The sequence below is a fragment of the Barbus barbus genome (genome assembly GCF_936440315.1).
Source record: "Barbus barbus genome assembly, chromosome: 8".
Taxonomy (NCBI): domain Eukaryota; kingdom Metazoa; phylum Chordata; class Actinopteri; order Cypriniformes; family Cyprinidae; genus Barbus; species Barbus barbus.
In genome coordinates this window covers 6,435,753-6,459,695 of record NC_136736.1, presented here as the reverse complement: position 1 = coordinate 6,459,695, position 23,943 = coordinate 6,435,753, and the positions used below count along the sequence as shown (strand labels likewise).

General features: G+C 35.1%; 1 protein-coding gene across 1 annotated transcript; it reads left to right on the top strand.

Moving 5' to 3' along the window:
• The first annotated feature begins 457 nt into the window (after positions 1-457).
• Positions 458-23,212, top strand: LOC306873464 (gamma-tubulin complex component 3 homolog). The gene is made up of 22 exons (XM_079422781.1): positions 458-700; positions 1,258-1,365; positions 2,111-2,178; positions 2,307-2,390; positions 2,493-2,704; positions 4,209-4,381; positions 4,815-4,927; positions 6,961-7,086; positions 7,662-7,730; positions 9,663-9,795; positions 9,944-10,110; positions 12,054-12,164; positions 13,878-13,986; positions 16,544-16,733; positions 16,967-17,102; positions 17,209-17,277; positions 18,817-18,952; positions 19,060-19,148; positions 19,236-19,367; positions 19,463-19,603; positions 20,715-20,831; positions 21,854-23,212. The coding sequence occupies exons 1-22, from the start codon at positions 625-627 to the stop codon at positions 22,013-22,015; spliced, it is 2,721 nt and encodes a 906-aa protein (XP_079278907.1). The 5' UTR covers positions 458-624; the 3' UTR covers positions 22,016-23,212.
• The last annotated feature ends 731 nt before the right edge of the window (positions 23,213-23,943 follow it).

Sequence of the window (23,943 nt, the reverse complement as noted above, 5' to 3'; positions counted from 1 at the left end):
ATTCAGCAAACCTACTTCTACTTTACACATTTATAGAAGTAGTAATCATAATCATCAGTATTACATAGAATACAACATTTAATAATAATATAATATACAATAATTATTCAGATAAATTACAATTAGCAATTTTTTGTTCAGAGTATTTCATTTTATATATATATATATATATATATATATATATATATATATATATATATATATATATATATATATATATATAATAATTTATTTTCTTATTTTTTTTTTCATTTTGGACTTGTTTATGATTATTTACCCCTTTACAGTTTTTAGTAAAAGAAACGTTTTTGATTATTAATGGATTTAATAAATCAATTGTTATTATTATCATTATTATTCAACATGTTTTATTATGTTTTGCGCTTAGGTAACGTTTGCAGGGAGGAACGTTTTCTTAGGTCTCATTTCCCAGCCGGCGGTTTTTCCGCTGCGCACCGCTGCTGTGTTTTCCGTCGACTGTCCGACTGGGCGCTTTTCGGCGGGTTCCGTTAAAATGGCGCTGTTGTTGCCAGGAGCTGAAACCCAGCGGATGAAAAGCGACAGCGGTTAAAAACTCACCGCGGACCGTTTCTGCTCGCACGGAGGGTAATATATACGAGTACGATGGCGACGCTTGATCAGAAATCACCCAACGTGCTTCTGCAGGATCTGTGCTGTAAGATCACAGGCAAGAGTGAAGGTAAAGACACATCTCATTCTGCCACACAGCTGCTAAACATGATAAATATGTGTGAGTTTCGATGAAAACGGACAGTGTGATGTGATATGATAATGTTTGTAATGGAGGGTCAGATCAACAGAGATGTAAGTCTTGGAAAACATCAGGATAAAACGGGGCCCCTGGTTCAAATGGCCCTTCTTGTCAATAAAGACCCCGATGCTTCAAACTAAAGCTGTTGTCTCTGCTGCTGTCATATTTCAAATGTAGGCTATGTATGAATTAATCCCTAGTCTGAAGGAAACGCATCTCAGAGAGTCCACAAGAGACATAAATGAGAAACAGACATTTCACTTTATTCTTGGACAAGAGACTTTAGAAACAACAGTTTTAGTTTCCTAAAAAGGAGTTAATGTTCTGTGTAATCGGATACCTATTTCACTCTATAGATTTTGACATGAATAGCATGTAGATCTGTTAGTGAACTGAAACATGTCTTATATATGGGTATAAAAATGTGTGTTTTAGATGAGTTCTTTAGGTTATTTATAATATGGCATCTGTGTATCTTCTGTCAGCTGATGTAGCCCATCAGTTCCAGTATGCCGTGCGGGTCATCGGAAGTAATTACGCACCCACAATTGAACGGGATGAGTTTCTGGTGTCTGAAAAGATTAAAAAAGAATGTGAGTAATCTGAAAACTTATACTTTATTCAAGTGCACTTATACATGCAGAAGGCTTTCATAGAACATGCTGTACAAGGCTTAATAATCTGGATTTTTTGTTTGTTTGTTTGGTGGACCAGTGTAGAAGTTCCAATTTATACTTGCCTTGCCAATACAAATATGAGATTTTATTTGTAAAACATTTTTTTCTGTTGGTAAGAAATATGTTTTCAATTGCAATTATGTCTGTCCATAAAAAATAAAAATTTTTTTTTGTAATTATAGTACATTTACATTACATTTATGCATTTAGCAGACGCTTTTATCAAAGCGACTTACATTGCATTCAAGTTACAGTTTTTTTTACATTTTATCAGCTCTTTAGTAAAATGTAGTAATTTTTTAAATAATAATTCTTGAAAGCTATAAGTTCACTTTGGCTGAATAATGATGGCATATAGGGATTTGCTTTATTTTTGACCTATTCTAATTAATCTTTCCAAAAAATACCTTTCTCAAATTTTTCACAAAACCCTTAAGTTAACCTTTACCAGACCAGTTTTACTAATCCCCCCCCATATAAACATACAAATAATCGGGTATAAAAAAATGAATACTGGTCAATCTATAGTACAAAACTGGCCCAATAGTGCTAGTGACCATTCTATCAAGAGCACCTAAACTCATTAGGCTATCCTTTAATATTTCTGGTTTATTCGATTAAGATGCAAAAATAACTTATTTTTTTAATTTTCTTATTGTAGTGCTGAAACAAAGACGCGAAGCAGATGCTGCCCTTTTCTCTGAGTTGCACAGAAAGCTTCAGACCCAGGTTAGTATTCAGCTCATCGCCAGTGTATAAGGTCTTTGTTATTTCCAAGTTATACATGATGCATATAGATTTGATATAATGGATGGCATATGGTTAAATATGCCAATTGATTTGTTTCTGGTGAACAGGGTGTATTGAAACATAGATGGTCCATCTTATACCTCCTGCTCAGCCTCTGTGAGGACCCAAGGAAGCCGCCTAACCGTGTTCCTGTATGTTCCTTAGATGTTTCTCCACTTCTACACAGTAACATAAAATTAAAATAAAATGATTTTACATTGTGTAAGACCGAGATTCTTCTTTCTCTTTCACAGGTGTGTAGTTATGGAGCTCTGCTCGCCCAAGCTTTGCCCCGTGATGTCCACTCCACCCCGTTCTACTACGCCCGTCCCCAGAGCCTCCCGCTCAGCTACCCAGAGCGCTCAGCCGCTGCCCATAACTCCAGCATGGCTACCAGTGGCATCAGCAGTATGGGAGTATTCTCGATCAATGGGCCTGGGCCGACCCCTCCGTCTCTGCTCACTGGGTGAGTGACAGTGATGGGCTGACTTAGTGAATGTTGTTTTCCATACAGTGAAAGTATACGGTGACCATGGGCTTTCAAGCTCCAAAAAGGACAAAATAAGTGCCATAAGTGTCACATATATCACATGTTGCACAAACTGTCAGTAATGCCAGATGACTCTGATACTTTTGTCATGTGATTATGTGAAAGTGCAATTGGTGGTTTTTGGTCCGTTTTAGATTTTTTTTTTTTTTTGGCTGTTGTCTGTAGGCTTAAAAAAATAATTAAATAATGCTTAAAAATTTATCTTTTTGTGTTTGATGGAAGGTCATTATTTACAGTGAGAAAAATAACAGAATTTTCATTTTTGAAGTGAACTATCTTCAATGCACTAATGCAAAGGCTGCATTTATTTGATCAAAAATACAGTAAAAACAATATTGTAAACTATTACATTTGTTTTCTGTTTTACAAACTGTTTTCTGTTTTAATATATTTTAAAATGTAATGTATTCCTGTGATGGCAAATCTGAATTTTCAGCAGCCATTACTGCAATCTTCAGAAATCATTGTAATATTTCTGAACACAGAGAGCTTTTGCAGATATTGCATTTAGAGATTAATGTCTGTTTATAGGTAGAATTTGATTGCAGTCCATTAAATATGGTTCAATTTCTTTGTTTCTGGTTTGTTTCAACAAATATTTACAGATTTATTTTTTTATTTTTTTTCAGTAATTGTCTTTTGTCTGCAGGGAAAATAATGTCTCATGTCTCATGTAATGTCTATACATTTGTAAAAATGTCTCTTAAAAAGTGAAGCTGTTTATAAGTAAAAAAAAATGTAGCAAAATTTGTTTGCATGTGCTACTTGGTTTGACGTTTTGTTTTAGCAGAATGTCTACACCCAACATGACTAATATTGCTCGCATTATATTCATTGAAACAGTTTATACTGTAAGCAGCTGTTGCATCACATTGCAATTTTCGCTATGTTTCATAAATGTTATTTATTTATTGTTTTATTGTGCAGCAGCCTATGACAAATCATGTTTTTTTTCTCTCCCTCTCTCTTTTAAAGTAATTTCAGTAATGCAGCTGTTGTTTTTGTAGCATGTTTAATTGAACTGCTATACGCTCATTTATTGTTAATGCAGCTCTCTAGCACCTGAAGCACTTAAGATTTTAAATCAGGCCGTGTACTCCAAGCCCTGAATTAATTGATTACTGGATCCATTTCACAGTAAATCTGTCGAACCAACAGCATCATTACATTATCTGAACCTCAGTGTCATTATTTGTTTAAAGCTCACATTACAAGGTAATTAGTGAATTCCCACAGGTTTCTAGAAAATGGGGTTTGAGATGAAAATTAATGTAGCAAAAAGGCAATGCAAACGTTTTAGGATTTTTTTGTTGTTGTTGACCTTCTATAGTAGAGTTTGTCAATTTAGTGATGAAATGCAGAGGTTTTCAGATGAACTTGTGTGTATTTATAGGAAACATCTGCCACTTGTAATTTTCAGACCTGGACCCCAAGCTGTCGGTGAGTCTATGAGAGGGTCTCGTCTAGCCTGGACTCTCCCGGTCTCCAGTTCACCCTCTGGAGCAGCTGCTGCCCCTCGTCCCCCCAGTGGACCCTCTTCCAGTCCGGCACCCAAACTCCCACAGAGACAGAGACGGGATGGAGATGGCAGTGGTGAGTGTCTAAAGAAAATAGTCAGGAAATTTCTGGAAATAACTGAGTGAATATACTAAAAAGAAGATAATATTCTAAAACTAAAAATAGAAATGACTTATTAAAATATGTGCAGAACACCAGTGACAGGTGCATGGGAGTTTAATGCTGTAGATGCCATAAATTTTTCACTCTGTATACAAGCTCTTATGTTTAACTAAAATTTTCAGTAGTTTTTAGGCTACTCTTGACTAGTTAATTGTAATTTACATTTGATTCTTATCCTCTAGGTGTAAAGATATTCCCTTTGTAAGAGAGAGCTATTTCAGAGGTGTTAAAGATGCAGTTGGCCACATGACACATTTCTCTGTGACATGTATGTGAGTGTGACCTTTACAGAACTTTAATTTAAATTCTCCCTTTTCACCATATTTTTCTCTCTTCTCTGGCCCAGCTGAGATCGGGGAGGCTGCTCTCGTTCGAGACATTCTTTATGTTTTCCAGGGAATAGATGGAAAGTTCATCAAGATGTGCAGCCCAGAAAACTGCTACAAAATTGATTCAAAGGTGATTCTTTATTAGCTGTATCTTCCTTTCATTCTGGTCTCGTCTTTCTCTTAGATTTTTGTAGCTCACTCGCTCACATGCAGACTGTATAACTATAGTAACTAGCCTGTTTACAGTTGCTGGGAAGCATAAAGGAACAATCAAATGAAATTTTTTGAAAGGTGCTTGTCACTGTCACAATAACAATGGAAAAATTCTAAATATACACTACCGTTCAAAGTAGTGAATACTTTTAATCAGTATAAGAGATGCATTAAATTGATCAAAAGTGACAGCAAAGACATTTATATGTTACAAAATATTTATTTTTCAAATAAAGAATTCAAATTCAAATAAAGAAATTGTTCATCAAAGAATCCTGAAAAAATGTACCACATTTCCCACTAAAATATTTAGCAGCATAACTGTTTGTAACATTCATTGATAATAAGAAATGTTTCTTGAGCAGTAAAAAATAGAAAAAATAAAAATATATTTCTATATTTTAAAATGGAAAACCATTTTACTTTATTTTTGATCAAATAAAAGCAGCCTTGGTGAACTTTAGAGGCTTCAAAAACTTTTTTAAACAAAGTTCACTAACTTCAAAGTTTTCAAAAGTAGTGTATTTAGCATAAAATGATAAATGAAGAAATAATGTTGCAAGGTTGTTGTATAATTATGAATGTAGTTAAAATTTCACAAGAATATAATCATAAATTTTAGCTTGCTCTGTTCTCATAAAGCAGGTTTTTAATTACCTCTCATTTAAATGACACCACAAATAAAAAGCTTGTGAAGGTTGATTTAATCATAATGAACAGCAAATCAAAAACAATCATCAATTCATAATGACTATATTGTGAAGAAAATTAGCAAAGCTTTTTACTAGCTTTTTATGTTCTTCATTTATTTACTTATCCACTTCAGCTACAGTACAAACACTTTAGATGTCAGACTAAGATGCTGGGAAGTAATTATGAGCAGAATGTTCTAGTGTAGCGCTTCTTATAAAAGTACTTGTAACGTGAGTTCTTATTAAACAAACTTAAGTAGGAGCACCTGTAGACACTTTTGTAAGTGCATAATGGGAAATATAGAAGCATTGATCTCACCATCAGCTGCTTCTGTCTGGCTGCAACTCACATGGCCTCATGAATCCATTTGAGCCTTTTCCTTTTATTTCTTTTTTATATTCCTGGCAGACGTTGACCGTGAATCAGAGTTAATCGATCAGGTGTCTTTTTTTAAGTGACACTTTTAAAATGGTATTTGTTTGAAAAAGAACAATGTGCTTTTTATGTCCATTGAAGTGTGCTGGATAAATAGACACTTTGATAGAAAACCCTTCAATGTCACTTTTTATGCATTATATGATTATATATAGCATAGAATCAATATTAATATAGGGGTATTTCTTGAAATTTAGCCAGAAGTCATTAGTCTAACTAATCCAACTAATCCATGGATCATTGTTTTAAGAACCTCTCTTTTTGCATATTTCCTTGTAGGTCAGTGGGAATCTGTAAGAAATGAACCATTCCTTATAGTATTCAGTCTGAGATTTGCTGTAGCTGCTTTGTCTTTGTCTCACTCTTGGGGAGAAAAGTAAAAGAACTGGTTGTCTGTTTGGCAACCGTTTGCTTTGAAGAAATCTTGGTGACCTTTGCAAGTGAACACTTAATCAAAGGCTTAAATGGGTCTTTTATTAAAAGCTATTAAAGAGTTTTTGTGTTGAATGGAACAGATGTTGCTCACAAAGACCCAAAATAAGTGAAAGTCAAGATTAGCTAAAGCCATTTCTTCAAACTGATGAGATGTCTTTACCACTGTGTCACAAGGGCAGATTACATACTGGCCAGTTAACAGACAGCCTGAGCCTACACTAAAAAACACTTTCATCTCCCACACTTTCCCACAACAGATATTTAAGTTTAATAAAAAAAAATAAACGCATTCTAGTCATTTTACCTATAGTCTGTTATTATGGGATCATAAACTCCTGCTCTGCGTGTTGTGAGAGAGTAAATAACTGTATGTTTTTTTTCCTATAGGTGCCACTGTGTAAATCTCTAAGAGACACTAGCAGCAGGCTAGCAGAGCTCGGCTGGCTCCACAATAAGATTAGAAAATATACAGATTCCCACAGCCTGGATCGAGCCTTTGGCCTAGTCGGGCAGGTAGGAAATGTGACATTACAGGAAATGAACAAATCATATATAACCTTAACTCTTACACAAATCTTATAATGCAAGATTATCCATTTTAAATTTCTTTCTTTTTTTTTTTTAAAGGAAATTAATACTTTATTCAGCAAAGATGCATTAATGTGATCATAAGTAACAGTAAAGATGACTATATTTGACCATATATTTCTATTTTAAATAAATCAAAGAATCCTGAATTTTTTTTTAACTGCTTTCAACAATGACAATAAAATGAGCGGCAAATCAGCATATTAGAATGATTTCTGAAGAATGATGTAACACTGAAGACTGGAGTAATGATGCTGAAAATTCAGCTTTGCATCACAAAAATAAATTATATATTTAAAATATATAAAAATAGAAAATAGTTATTTTAAATTTTACTAATATTTTACAATATTACTGTTTTTATTTTTTTTATTAAATTAAAACATTTAAAAATCTTACCAACCCCAAACTTTTGAACAGTTGTTTGTAGTCAGGAATAATTCAAGAATTTCACACACTATACTTTCAGTAACACTTTTGCTTCCTGTTTTTATCTTCAGAGTTTTTGTGCTGCATTGCATCAAGAGCTGAAGGAGTACTACAGGTTGTTGTCTGTACTTCATGCACAGGTGAGTATGGGACACCATTTAATGCGCAGGGGAAATTGTGTTTGACCCTGAAATAGGGGTGGGCGATATGGCAAAAATATATCACAATGTTTTTTGAAATTTCACGATTTTATCACAATTCTTTGTCATGTTGGTTTTACTATTTTGTCTGAGCAGTACAGCCAAACTAATTTCCCTATTATAAAGACAAAGCATTTCAAGGTAACAAAATAGTAAAAAGAATGGTGGATATTTAGGCCAAAGTGGGCGAAGATAAAAATCTTTGTCATTATTTTATATTTGTTATTAAAAAATAAGAACTAATATTCACATAAAACAAACAGTGCTTTACTTTCAGGTACAATAAGCATATTTAACAGGAGCATTCAATAAATTGAATGAACAAATATAACAATAAAACACTATAGATTGATTCCTATGAATGCAACTGTATTATTTTTTTCAGTCAAGAGTAGTGTTACTTTTTTCTCTCTTTGTTTTTTGTTGTTTTAACATTAAAGAATAAAAATTCTGTCATCTGTCTGTCGATTCTGTCATAGTGTTTTATATTTATACCATCATTTACTCACTGAATGAGTTTCTTTCTTCTGCTGAACATACATGCTATTTTGAATTACGTGGGTAACCAAACAGTTGCTGGTCCACAGTGACTTCCATAGTATTTTTTTATTTATTTTCCTACTATCAAAGTCAGTGTGGACCAGCAACTGTTTGGTTACCCACGTTCTTCAAAATATCTTCTTTTGTGTTCAGCACTAGAAAGAAATTAATACAGGTTTGGGACAAGTAATGTAGAAGAGTTTTATTAATCAAAATACAAATTAATCATATGTAATCAATGTGAATATAGCCATTTATGTATCAAGTTATGCTACTATTATAAAATCTGCCTGCATGTGTAGAGGCCTGCAGAAGAATGGAATGTGCATACGTATGGTTTAAGGTAAAGCTGCACATCCTGTTTTGACATGATAGGGTCTCTTCCTTTAACGTAACATAAACTGGGGCCTATTGTCTGCTCTAGCAAACAGATGGAGACATACATAGCCAAAAAAAGGTAAACAATAACGATATAGGAAATGTATTGAACACGCCTTAGGGGGGAAAAAACTGTATTTAAGAGGGTATGAACACAGATTCGGGAGATTCTCTGCAGGGTCTCTCGGTTTTATTGTCTCTGAAAATAAAATCGAAATTCTGGCATCAAACCCCCAAGACTCTGAGAATGATTCCTCATAGCACTGGCAGAAGCCACCACAGTAAATAATGACAGAAATTTAATTTTTGGACGAACTTTAAGACCTGCACACATCTAATATCCGTTTCTCTCTCAACTGTTTACTTTCATTTTAGACATAACCAACTGAGTTTATATGTAAACCTTATGTGTTTTGACAGTATTAGCTCAAAAGATAACGAGTAATCAGGCGCTGTTAGACAGGCGTTTTAGTGTGCGCGCTTCAGGTGTACGGGCAAGTCAGACCAGCGAAAACACACGCAAATGATGTACTTTTGTGATTGTGAATAAGTGCAGTGTTCCGTGAGTGTGACTCTACTGCTGAGTTAACACTGAATGTATGTCGCGCTGTACAGTATGTTGATACGCCAGAACTGCAGCTGATAGAATGTGCGCTGTAGCGCGATACTACAATATTTCTTCAAAAGCAGATCGTGGAGACATTTTCATCATCCACAATCAAAAATCATCATATCGCACACGGCACACCCCTACCCTGAAACATTAGTTTGCTCAAGCCTGAGTTTTCAATCTGGAACAATCTGCTGGATAATACTGAGTAAAGTAAAACCTTGACCAATTTATGTACCCTGTCTTAAATAACCCTGCTTGTGAAAAGCACACTGAAACAACCGAGCATGAGAACCAGCACCATTTCAGTGGAAAAGGGGTAACTGATGTGTATATGTGTTTAGCTCCAGGTGGAAGACGATCAGGGTGTAAACATGAGCGTGGACAGCAGTCTGACTCTGAGGAGACTGCTGGTGTGGACCTACGACCCCAAGGTTCGGCTGAAAACACTAGCCGCTCTGGTGGACTACTGCCAAGGTTAGTTGTGGTACATCTCATTGATAAGATGCAATCTGCAACACAATACATTTAAAATGTAGTCAGCATTAATGTCAGACTCCTGATCATATTTCACAGTAATAAGTTGCATTTAGTGCAAAGATTTGATTTCAGATAACTTTCTCAGGGCGTAAAGGAGGAGAGTTGGCAACAGCTGTACATGCTTATGGAAAGACGGGTGACCCTCACATGAGAGCGTTGATCCAGCACATCCTTGGTCTGGTGTCCCACCCCATTCTTAACTTCCTGTATCGATGGATCTACGACGGGGAGCTGGAGGATACCTACCATGAGGTCAGGACTCACCCACACACACACTGCTTGTCTTTGCAAAGTCACTCCCAGATATCCTTGTTAGAACTTGCTGTATGTGTCCAGACTGTAATTCATTACTTGAGCAGTTACTGCAAAACTATGTACTCTAATCTTTACTTAGTTCCTGTCATGTAGGCCTGGGCTAAATATTCAGAATTCTGTGATTTTTGCTGGCAGTATAGATTTAGGTGAAAATCTCAGTGATTGTAGTTAACTTTGTTTTAATTTGGTCATTAAATGTCCTGAAGAGTGTATTATTTGCTTCACAAGTCTCTATCTCTAGTAGGAGTGTGTTTTAAGACAGATTTTAATAGTGTCTCTGATTTTGCACATCAAAAGTGAGGTAAGATTTTGAAACAGTTTTATTCACTTCCATGAATCAGTTCAGACCTGTGTTTTTAGGATTAATTGTATACTGTAGTATTTATTGCTTCAACTTTATTATTGTTCGTATACTATTTTAGTTTTTATGAACATTTTGAATGAGCTTTTATTTGTATATTTTCAGTTTTCATTTAAATGTTTGTAATTTTATGTGGTTTTGTATTTTATTAGGTCTTGTTTTTTTTAGTTATTTAGCTTTATAACATAAACAAATTTCAATTTAGTTAAAGTTTGGTTTTCATATATCATTTTTATTTTATTTTATTTTTAATAGTTATAGTTAACAATAACAACACTGGTTCAGACTGTCAATTTTAGTGATTCAAAACTTTGATTCAATGATTTATACATACATATACAATGAATGACAATAAACAAGTATTTGTACGTGCACACATGTATATGTGTATGAAAATATTTTTTATCATTAATTTGTATTTATATGCATACTGTTATTGTTCTCTTTGAGTTAAGTGTAAAAAAACAAAACATGCCTTTTAATATTTTTACCTTAATTTTTACACAGTTTTTTTAATATATATATAAATGATATTAAATTATATGTTTTGTAACTACTTGGTTGAGTTGTAAAAAAAAAAAAAAAAAAAACATTTCATCAATTCAAAGTTAATAATTAAACAAAAAAAACTTTATCAGTCTTTGTTCCACCATATAATGGAAGCCAAGCTCAGGCCAGTGCCATCAAATTGACTCTGTTGGCTTGTGCACTGTTGTGTGTCTGAGAAAACAGCTGCACTTGAGTGTGATTTAGTGTTCCAGACACAGTAAACCACAGTCTCCTACACACAGACACCCAGATGAGGACAGATGAGGGTGCGCTAATGGGCCCGTCTACTTCCACTTCCTCTATGGCCTTCTGTCTCTCTTTCCGTCCACTATTCCTTTCACATCTACTTCTCCTTGTCCTCCACCATTACCAAATAGTGTCAATTAATCTTTCTTTACTTAGTCTATGCCCACTCAACTAAATCTGAAGTCGTTGGGCATAGAAGAGTTATCGCCCAATCAACTCCCAGCTTCCCATCCGCACGGGCACCAATCAGACGCTCCTGCCTGTAATCACAGGATTTAATCTCGCCCTCGCTGAAGTGTAACAGGCTTTTTCACAGTGTAAGCAGTGTTGAGGGTGGAGGTGACGGAGAGGGTTATATCACTAATGTACCCATCGAAGCTGCTCTCCTCCTGGGCCAAGGGTTTATGAGCTCCTCGTTTCGCTCGGCATCGTTATTCTTGGCAGTAGTCATTTTAATAGTTGCCGTGTTGAAAGTACTGATGTGCTCTTCTGCGCTCGTTCCCTCCATCTGTGTAATTACCACAGAAGGTCATTTGTTGTGTTACAGCAATAGATGAGCAGTCGATGGAGGTCATTTATTTGTCTTTGAGTTGCAGTGATGTTTCAGCAGTGTATATATAATGAGTGTGTGTGTGTGTGTGTGTGTTACAAGTCATAGCATAATAACTTTCCTAAAACAAAAAAAAATTAAGATCTCCATCTGACTATCGAAACCTGTGTTCAGTTCTTTGTAGCCTCAGACCCAACAGTGAAGACCGACAGACTGTGGCACGACAAGTACTCTCTGAGGAAGAGTATGATCCCCTCCTTCATCACCATGGATCAAGCCAGGAAGGTACAACACTTTCATCATGAGACTGCATCATGTACTTGCATTTCGTAGTACATTGTATACTTTACATTGACTTTCATTGAGTTCAAATCTGTCATGACATATTGTAGATGTTATTGATCTATGAACAAGACCTACACAAATCAGTTACTTGATAGTTGCTTATCAGCACCAGTCAAAAGAGTCTATAAAATTAAAATCTAGAAGATTCTGATCCTTAAAATGGCTTGGGACCTCCATCAATATAAGTCTTAGAGACATATATGGAAGATCAAATGAGCACACAAATAATATTTGTTATAAAACAATTAATACACGTAAATATTTTTACATATAAAATATGATGTATATTACATATACAATGTATATTTACATTCAAATATGCGTTGCTATTTTGATTTGTAGATTACTATTGTATAAATATATTATGACTGTGGTCATAATATATTTATTAGCACGAACAATATTATAATATAACTATACAATATTATAAAAATAGTGTAACAATTTTTTTTTATATAATATATTTATATTATAACACGCACAGTAAATAATGCACTTTTAATACATATAAAATATGATGTATAATATTTTGTATATGTATAAAATATACATGATTGTATTTTAATGTTTCTTATATTATCCGTTATAATTATACCATATTTATTAGAAAAATATTTAATATAATTAAAAATGTTTAACACAAAAAGTGAATATTTTAAAATATACTTGTATAACAAATGACCAATAATACATTTGTATAAAATACAGTGTATAATATTTTGTATTTTATGTATAAGATTTATTATAAATTATTATATTCGTACAAAATCACTTTCACAGACTTTGAAATTAACTGTTCCCTACTGGTGGAATGACCTGCCCAACTCCTTAGCCATCTTCAAGAATCGACTAAAACACGTCTTCCATCATTATTTGACCCTCTAACTCTTTTCTAATTCTTAAAAAAAAAACTTAGACTTGCACTTTTAGACTTGCACTATTAATTTACTGCTTGTTCTCTTTTTATATATAAAAAAAAAACTAACACTAGCTTTTCTAATCTTTTTGTATTCTACCTGTTTCTTTTATGCAATTAACAAAAACAAAAAAGGCCTCTAACACTAGCTTGCTCTATTCTTTTTCTATTCTATCTGTTTTCTATTTATTTATTATATAATAATAATAAAAAACTTGTTACGTGTACTGTTAAGCTAATTGAGACTTGTTTTAGCATTTGCATATCATTGCTCTTTTGTTGATTTTGATTGCTTCCATTGTCCTCATTTGTAAGTCGCTTTGGATAAAAGCATCTGCTAAATAACTAAACATAAATGTGTTTTTTATATATATATATATATATATATATATATATATATATATATATATATATATATATACACGCAAATAACATTTAAATCATACATATATTACAAATATATATATTTTACTTGTATTTTGCCACATTTTACCTGTTGCTCGCCAGATAAAATGTGCAATAAAGTATATAATTGCACACGTCTCCTCAAGTTTGACCTAACCTATTATCAACCACCCAGTACACACTAATAAGGGTGTGTATTTTGCACAGCCAAGCACCACTCACACTTTCTTCCAATTTGGTTGTTTAATGCAAGATATTAAGTAATAGTAAGTCATTTTTAGACTTAAATGAGCTTATAATGATGCGTTTTCTTCTCTTCTGTCCTTCTCCAGGTACTACTCATTGGCAAATCCATCAACTTCCTGCATCAGGTATGCCACGATAGGACGCCGCCGGGAAAGATCATGCCTGCCTCGAAATCCACCGACTCTCCCAAAGATGGTGAGCTAGCGCTAATGCACTCGCTTAAAATAGCTGCGTTTATGCTGGCTAATGCGATATTTGTGGCTATAATGGCAGCTAATAGTGAAATAACCTGCTGAAAGCGAGGGATGGAGAAAGAGGAGAGAGAAGGATTGATCTGTTGTGGAGGAAAGTGCTGTTTTTGACTGCCTGTCTGTGGTGTAGTTGTCTATGTCGATGCTGACTATTTAATGTCTTTGCTAGCATGGCTAATCAATGCTCTTAGCCTCCAGTGTACATCTCTGTCCTTCAATGTGATTCTAGAAGGTTCTTTATTTCCTGGTGTTTTGTCCTTCTCTTTCTTTCTCTGCATTCACTTTGTTTTACTCTTTCTGGCCTTAAAGCTGTTTGGTCTTTACATGTATCCTTTGTATAACCTTGCAAAAACTTTATTTTTTGGCAAAAATCTGTCATGTTTACCTTTTTTTTAATACTTTTATAACAGTCATGGTGATTATAGTTTCTAACATTTTATTGTTTTTCAAATTTACTTTGAATCTAAGCATAGTTTTAGTTGGTTTCAGTGGTTTAAATAGTTCAAGTTTGTTATTTTTTCAGTTTTTAGTCTGTCAGTTAGGGGTGGACGATTTACCTGTAAACACAATTAACGAGTAGAAATTTGTCAACCGGTAGAGATTTTGGACTATCGTTTTGGACTATCGTTGGACTATCGCAGTTACACACTCACGTAACTTTGCTGTGCTACATGGTCACAAAATAGTTTGCACGCATTTTTGAGCATTGCGGTTTAAAAACAAGTGATTTTAAGCCGCTGAAAAGCAATCAGCAGATACCGATATATTTCCTTTTGTTTGGAAACAACACCATGTCTCTCCTGTGTGGAACTTTTAAGTTAAATATTTTTTTTTTTTTTCGTTTTTAAAAAGAACTTATTTGTTAGAATTAAATAAACAATAATGAAGTTCTTTTATAATGACAGTACATTGAAGCTTTGAAAATAACTAAATAAACTATATATCAATCGCTGCATTTTTTTTCCGTAATTTTACTATTTTATTTTAAGATTTAACATTTGTAGATGGTCTAAAGCAATAGAGTTGTAAAAATTCTGAAAATCTTTAGAGCTCATAATTTGCTGCTGCCACTGCACGTGCTATTACTGTTTTACTCTTTCACACACCGAACGCGTCATTCGGTGTGTGAAAGAAACTTTACTTAAAAAATGAGTCACTGCTGATGTGATCTAATCGCTAACACACCCTGAGTACATGTGAGTTAACCTATTCCTCTTATCGGCAAGACATATCGGCATAATGCCGATATGTACATTCAAAGCCATTATCGACCGATTCCGATATCGGTTCGATAATATCGTGCATCCCTATCTGAGAGACGGTTTCTGAGCGCTGTCAGAGAGGCGTGCATGTGAAGACTGTGCACATAGAGTATTGAACAGAGTTATTTTTGCCACTTTATAGGCTAGGCATTGACGGTTAAATACTTATAAATAATTAAATAATACTAATATAGTTATAATGCTTGACTGACTGATGTTAAGAGTGTCATTTTAGATATTTAAAAAGCTGTGCCATTTTCCAAACATTATATATAATTTTTTTTGTGTACTCTCCAGACTGTATATGGTGAAGCACACCATAAAATAATTGTATCAATTCATACAGGGCTAGTAGTACATGCAGCTGTATAACCCGATACGTACCCAGGTATCGGATCAGTACTCTGTATCGGCCGATACCCTGAGCCTATCGGAATCGGTATCGGGAAGGAAAAAAGGGTATCGGAACATCTCTCATATTCCTGCTGTCTGTCATTCATGATAATCAAACAACAAAAGAGAGGAAATCTCTCACTGTGTGTAGAAGCCTTTCACCGGAGATGAGGTATAGCTAACGTTGCAGACAAAACTAGCAAATCCATGATTTATTAACCTATCGATTTAATGTTTTATGAAACTATCACATTTATATTTCAAATCCACTGGTTATAATTGAAAGCCAAACTCAGAAATAACATGTATCCATCAGGCAGCCAAAAATATAAATTAATAGGCTTATAAGTAAATAAACTGAATTAAAGTAAAGGAGCAGTGGCCAAATCAGTCAGCAGGACCCTGGGATTTTTCCGAACCGATGTGGGGCTGCAGGCTGTGCACATGTCAATGCCATTTACGTTCGGTCCAGTCGGGTTCGAAAATAAATGCGGTCGGGTTGGACTCGGTTCTAATTTCATCGGGTCTGTCTCGGGTCGGTTTTATCTTTTAAAAAAAATATTTATGCACGTCGGGTTCGGGTAAGAAGTGATTCGGGTCGGGCACGGATTTTAGGACCCGAGAAGACCTCTAGCTTGCAGTACATTTCTTGCCATGTTTGCCACAAGGATTTACCAGAATAGTTTTTCCATTTTTTTGTCTTTTTTTTTTTCTTCTTGCTTTGCCTCACTTTTCCTCCTCACTTATTCTTCATTTACCACTTTTCTTTCCATTTGTCCTGTTTTTTTTTCTCTCTCTCTTCCTAGTTTTTGGTTTTATTTAACACCATGTGTATCTTGTTTTCAGCGACAGAGTTGTTCACTGATCTGGAAGGGGCCTTTCAGAGTAAGATTGATGCTGCATATTTTGAGACCAGTAAGTATCTGTTGAATGTATTGAATAAGAACTACCAGCTGCTGGAGCATCTTCAGGCCATGAGGAGATACCTGCTGCTTGGCCAGGGAGACTTCATCCGACACCTCATGGACCTCCTCAAGTAAGTTTGTGTGTGTGTTCACGGGTGACCACTCATTAAAACATAGACTTATGTTTACTTATTTTTTTTTTTATGTTTGTAAAAATGTCTAAAATCTAAAATAAATCTTAAAAAAAATAAAACATAGACGTTTCAGCTTGATGTGAGTGTGCTTGATTTTATTGCTGATTTATAACAGATCCCTCTGTTTTCTTGGAGTCATCAATCTCTCTTTATCTCTCGATCTCTTTCAGGCCAGAGTTGGTGAGGGCTGCCACGACTCTTTACCAACACAATCTAACTGGTATCCTGGAGACTGCTGTCAGAGCAACCAATGCCCAGTTTGACAGTCCGGAGATACTGAAGAGGCTTGATGTCCGGCTATTGGAGGTACTTAGAAGGGACTGAGTCCAAAAAATGAAACGAAGGCTGATGGTAAATTTCTGTACATTATTGTGCATCACTGAATGTGGATCTGGTGTCCTGTTTTGTCCAGGTTTCTCCTGGAGACACTGGTTGGGACGTCTTCAGTTTGGATTATCATGTAGAGGGGCCCATTTCCACGGTAAATAAACTCTTTTGGCACCTGCGTTCTCCCCAATCAGCACTGCTCTAGCCAACTGCGTAAACGCCCACCATTTAAAAAGGGTCAGATCGAAAGTTAGGCAAATTAAAACTAAAGAAAAACTTACTGTGCAAGAGCTGCGTCACAACGCATATCAAGAGCTCCCTTATCGGTTCTTCTTTCAGTACTGGAGAATAAAAGATACATTTTTAGATGTTTTTATTAGTAGGCTACATGAACGTCATCTTACAAATTTTATTTCCCCAACAGATTAATTTGAAATAAGTTTGTTCACGAATTCAGAAGACCGCACACACAGCCTGTGTCTCTGAACGCTTCTCATTCTCGCTCCGCTCTGCCCCCCGCTGCGCGTCTCACGGACGAGCCGTTTACACGCAGCCTGTCTCATATTGCTCTTATATACTCTCGGTCTCGAGCCCGGTTCTGCTCCGCAAGTCTCTCACGAGCGCATCTGGCAATATGGACGAGGCCTGATGCACGCGTGCAACCTGTGTCAACTCGCGCCTGGCTCCGCGTTTAAAACAAATGTAAAGTAAGTCTAACTGCTTGCCAATTTCACTTGGATGAAATGAAACATTCAGCACATTTCCCACTTGCTCTTAAAATCCCAAATACTTAAAAATGAATAAATCGGCCCGTGTAACATGTAATACTTTAATAATTGACTAAAGAAATACAGTTCTTTTATTTATAAAAAATAAATAAATCTTTCCTGTGAAATTCAGTAATTCTGTAAAAGTAGTTATTATAATTATAATCTTCCCCCAATAAAAAAAAAAACTGTACAACCCCTCCCAAAACACAATAGAAAATTTAATGGATTTAAGGGTTATAATGGGAATTGTATTGGTTTTAAGGTAAACTATAATGGTGTCTACTGGTATTTGATGCATTCTATTGGTGGGATGTAATTAAAGTACTAAAATATGTTTTGTATCATTGTTATACACTGACAACCACCAAAAGAAGATTGTAATGATAGTCACGTGATGAACCATAACTCATAAGTAGCTCTTCCACAAGCTGAGGAGGGAAATACTTATACCGTATATAGAAGGTGTACAGTGTCATTCACACAAACACTAAACACCATGGTAACACACGATACTGAAATAATGTAATAAACATTCATTCAACAACATCAGATGTAACATACAGCCCTAATGAACATAACTAAGAAAAAAAAAACATGCAGGGAATTTTTCACTGTACAGTTTACGGTTCAATTTAAGTTTTTTTACTGTAAATTATACAATGACTTTTTCTTTTTCACTTCCAAAAAAATAAACCCTAATCTTAACATTATATTACTGTATACAGTCTGTATCTTACTGTATATAGTACGGAAACTTACTGTTAACCAATTAACAGTTTTTTACTGGAGCATTTTTTACAGTCTTTTACTATTAAAATCACAACAATTTTTACAGTTATCGGCCATGACATTTAAAACAATTTTTCAAAATTGGCCAGAAAGGTTGTCAGTGCATCCCTAACCACATGTCATACCTGTGTCAGGTGTTCACCCGTGAGTGCATGAGCCACTACCTGCGAGTGTTCAACTTCCTGTGGAGAGCTAAAAGAATGGAGTACATCCTCACAGATATATGGAAGGGTCAAATGTGTAACGCCAAACTGCTGAAGAGCATGCCGGGTGAGTGCAGGTTTCATTGGGTTAGATGTTATAAAACCAACTTAAACTGTTTGCGAGATCTAGCTTTCTCTGCTGACAGATAAGATGTGTGCTGTGTATTTGCGCAGAGCTCTCCGGTGTGCTGCACCAATGTCATGTTCTCGCTTCCGAGATGGTTCACTTCATCCATCAGATGCAGTATTACATCACATTTGAAGTACGTCCCTCTGTATGTTTGGCCTCCTGTTTCTCCTTCCAACATTTGAGATGGATTATTTATCATATTGTGTTTGTTTCTCTCTAGGTGTTGGAGTGCTCTTGTGATGAGCTGTGGAATAAGGTCCAGCAGGCTCAGGATCTGGATCACATTATAGCAGCTCATGACGTTTTCCTGGACACCATCATTTCTCGCTGCCTGCTGGATGTGAACAACAGGGTACGATGCATTTACACAGGGTAATTGTGTATTGGTGGTGATCCCTCATACTTGTCCTCATTTCTGTAACTCTGTTGTCCTCTGTGTGTCCTCAGTCTCTGTTGAATCAGTTGCGCGCAGTGTTTGATCAGATCATTGAGTTCCAGAATGCTCAGGACACTCTGTACCGCTCTGCTCTAGAAGAGCTGCAACTACGCATTCAATTCGAGGACAAGAAGAGACAGAGGGAAAAAATGGTATGTGTAGACACTAAATCAAATCAGTGCTTTTCCACACATAAAATGAATAGGTAATAATATTACAGTCATTAGGTTGTCATTGTTGTCATTATGCTTTCATCCTGCAGTCCAAAAAATATTTTAGCATATTTTGACAGATGAAATGAGAACATTTATCAGCTATAGATATATTTAGTGGCCATCTCCACATGGGAATTGGATTATTTGAGATGAAACGAGTCTGTCACCAGCTCAGTAAAACTGCATCATGTTAACTTTACAGCTCAAATCATGCACATTTTGTATGGAAAAATAAAGTAACTACTTGACCAAAAATATGACCTTCATATCTCTATTTTTAAAACCTCCAGAATGTCTTGCCCCATAGATTTCTATTATATAGTAAGTGTAATACTGTAGACAAATATTGCTTATAACTGAGGGAGGATTTTATTTTTTTAAAGAAAATTGAAAATGTTTCACGGTTTCCACAAAAATATTAAGCAGTACAACAGTTTTCATTGATAATAATGACATTGATAAAAATAAGAAATGAGCAGAAAATCAGCATATCAGAATGATTTCTGAAGGATCATGTGACACTGAAGACTGGAGTATCACAGGAATGAATTATAATAGAAAATAGAAAAGTTATTTTAATATTTCACAATATTTCTGTTTCTACTGTATTTTTGATCAAATAAATGCAGCTTGGTGAGCATAAGAGCCTTTTTTTTTTTTTTTTTACACATTTGACCTAATCCATATGCTCAAAAACAAGAATGGCCATTGTTATAACCGGAAGTTCAAAGAAAGCAAGACTTCTTATAGGCCAGAACATTACTTATGGTTATGTCACATGTTCAGAGGATCCATCGCTATAAAGGCATCGATTATCTCCATCCAGAGAGAATTATGTTGCACTCCTTTATTTGACTCTGGAAAGTGGCCATTAACAAATTTATAGGCCAAAAAAGAAAGTGGCTGCTCTTTTTATGGGGACGGTGTTGATTTTCTATTGCCATTGATTTTTTTTTTTCTTCTTCTCCTCTTAGTGTTGCTGTAAATAAATGTGTGTGAGTGTGTGTCTTTTTCTGTGTTTGTTTATAGCTCTGTTTCTGTGTTTCAGGGCGAGTGGGGTGTAACAGCAGAGCAGGACGCCGAGGAGAACAGACGTGTGCAGGAGTTTAAAGACACCATACCAAAAATGTGCTCTCAGCTCAGATTACTCACACACTTCTATCAGGTACCCTACACACCCTTTCATACACTTTAATATGCTCCCCCAATAAACCGATATCATTTCATGCATGCATGAAAAAGTGCTGAACCTGCAGGTATCAGCGCAAGAGAACATGCTTAATGGTGTTTAGTAGGGCGTTTTATGCTGATCCAGACATTACGTCTACTACAGTCAAATACTTAATGTGAATCTTATACAATTACAGCAGAACGTGGTTTATACTTGCCGCATATCATACTTGAATATTAGATAATAATGTAGAATAAACATGGATCATGTTTATATGAACAATTTTCTGATTAAAGCCCATATTCTGGTTAACTCTTTATTCTGGAAAGACATTATATGCTTTAGAGATAATTGAATATTCTTGTAATATAAATGTAATCAGTATATTTGACATGCTCCTTGTTTTCTCACTATAATCTTGTGTAAATACCGGAGATATTAAACGCATAATAGTAATATGTCCAAATTTCATTAGTAATCAGAATTTTCATGTGAACTTTTGTCTCTTCATTTTCATGTTATCAATGTTTATTATCAATTTGCATACTTTGAGTTTACTTTGAGTCAATATGCATGTAAATTTTTCTTTAAATATAATGTATTTTTGAAAAATGCATATTTTTTTATAATAAAACCTTTTGAAATCTGACATGCTGACAAAAGTTTTTGAAAACTTTGACACATAACCTGACAAAAATGGTTTACTATTTGAAATAAGTCCTGATATTATCTGCTTTAAATACAAACCAATACCGATAATTTCAAACCTGCTAATGTTGATCAATAACAATTATAGTCACTCGCCTATATTAATTAATTTAACACCTTAAATTATATTTATTTATTTACGGACAATTCACAGTAAATGTACTGTAACATTATTAGTCAAAAGATAAATTTCATCCGTTGTCCGTGGGTGGCAAGAGATAGAAACGTGCTAGAGTCTAGTTAGCTCAAGATTTTGTACAAGCAAGCAACTGAGTTCATCTAACCCTGAGGTGGTTGTTTCTCTTTAGGGCATAGTGCAGGAGTTTCTGCGGCTGCTAATGACCAGCTCTGATGAGAGTCTTCAGTTCCTCAGTTTCCGTCTGGACTTCAACGAGCATTATAAGGCCCGTGATCCACGCCTGCGGCCCTCGCTAGGGGCCACTAGAGGGAGACGAAGCTCCAACATCTGACCTTGCAGACTTTGGGAAAGTTAATGTTATGTGGTTGCTGTCAAGAGACTGTTTATTAATAGGGCTACTCAGAACTTTTCTGGCGCTCTGTAAGAAACTCATATAACAGGGAAACTGTTTATAGAATATACTATTTCAACGTCATCGCCAAATAATTTCAGTCAGACGCAATCGATTATCTAGTGATTTTACAGTGTAATTGTCATTACCACAAGGTCGCAGGTCTGTTTTTTTTTTTTTCTTTTTTTTTTTTTTTTTTTCTTTCTTCAGTTAATGTGTGAATATTTGTGTTTGTGTTTACATTTTTGGTAATATTTAAGTCTATTTGTTATTTACATTTCTTGATTTTCTTCTAATGCCCTTTCTTTTTTCACTTCAATGTGAGTTTGTGTCTTAAAGTCTCCTGATGTTGAAAAAAAACAGACAAATCTGATTGGCTGTGAAGTCGGTCAATTTCTCTGGTGATTTTGTGGCATCCTCTGGTTCTGGATCAGTGCTGAAGGAACCTTTTTCCTCTTTCGAGTCCATTTTCATGATTGCATATATATTTTAGTTGTTAAGTTTGTAATTATACTGCGTGTAAAAAAGAGAAACCTTAAATGTCAACCAGTTCTTTAATTTATATGGATGGACCTGTTAAAATTACATGCACTTAAATGAACTACATGACCTCTGTAAGATCCTGTAAACTCGCCTCATTTCGTACATGCAAAATCAATTACCCACAATGCTGTGTGATCTTTTCGATCCTCAGATTGATACTGTGAGGACAAAGTTACTATTCTGAAGTATTGGATCATTATGGGCAAGTTTATAGATTACTGTTGTAGTGTTTATCCCTTGTCTTTCCCATGTTCATGAAATGTATTGATGGAAGTGGCCTGGTAAAGCTGGTGAAAATCCGTCTCGCCCTCCTCCCCCGTAGTGCGCACTTATGTGGTGAAGATGAAAATTGACTGAAGAATTCCTTTTGTCCTTGGGTTCAGTGGAAAAGATAGTGAAGTGTCACTGCAAGTGTTTTTATAGGTCTGTTAATGTGTCGCAGAGATTTGAGGGTTAAGCAGAGTAAAATGATTGTCCATTAAAGGGTTTGAAACTCTTTCTGCACTGTATAGCACATGTGTACAAAGCAGAATTCAAAGTGAGCAAACATCCTGTCATTCTTTTCTCGAACAAATAAACCTTTTTATATCAAATAAAAATGAGGTCAATTTCCTTTTGGTTTTAAAGGTGAATTCTAGTATCAATAAATATGTGGTTCATAATTAAACCAGATTTATCACTTCAGTAAGTTTTTAGACTTTAATATTGAAGATTCTTAACTTGAACAACCGAATTGTGATATTTAACTGAAAGCTTTTGTGAGGTTACTGTATTAAGAGTTTGTTGCACTTCTGGCTTTCTGATTTTATTGCCTTAGAATTACAGCTACAATGAAACGTTCAGCTATAAAAACTATACAGCTGAAAAGATAATTGTAATGAAAAGCTTGGTTAGATGTAATGATTGTAAATTTATGTACCACTAATGTAAATTTTATTATTTAGTAATTTGCATATATTACAGTGTTTACAACTTAAGCTCATGCTTATGGAATTAAATTTTAGTTTATGAGTGTCTTTTGTTTGTCTGTGTGTGTGTGTGGTCCTGGTAAACCCTGTGGGGATAAAAATATCCCCACAAAGATGACAGCATCTGAAATCCTTGGACATTTTTGGTCCCCATGAGGAAACAAGCTTATAAATCATATAGAATTACGTTTTTTGAAAATCCAAAAATGCAGAAAGTTTTCTGTAAGGGGTAGGTTTAGGTGTAGGGCGATAGAAAATACAGTTTGTGCCGTATAAAAACATGCCTGGAAATAAAGCATGCAAACCCAACGTGTGTGTTTGTATGTTTGTGTGTGTGCCCGTGCATTTGTGTGACAC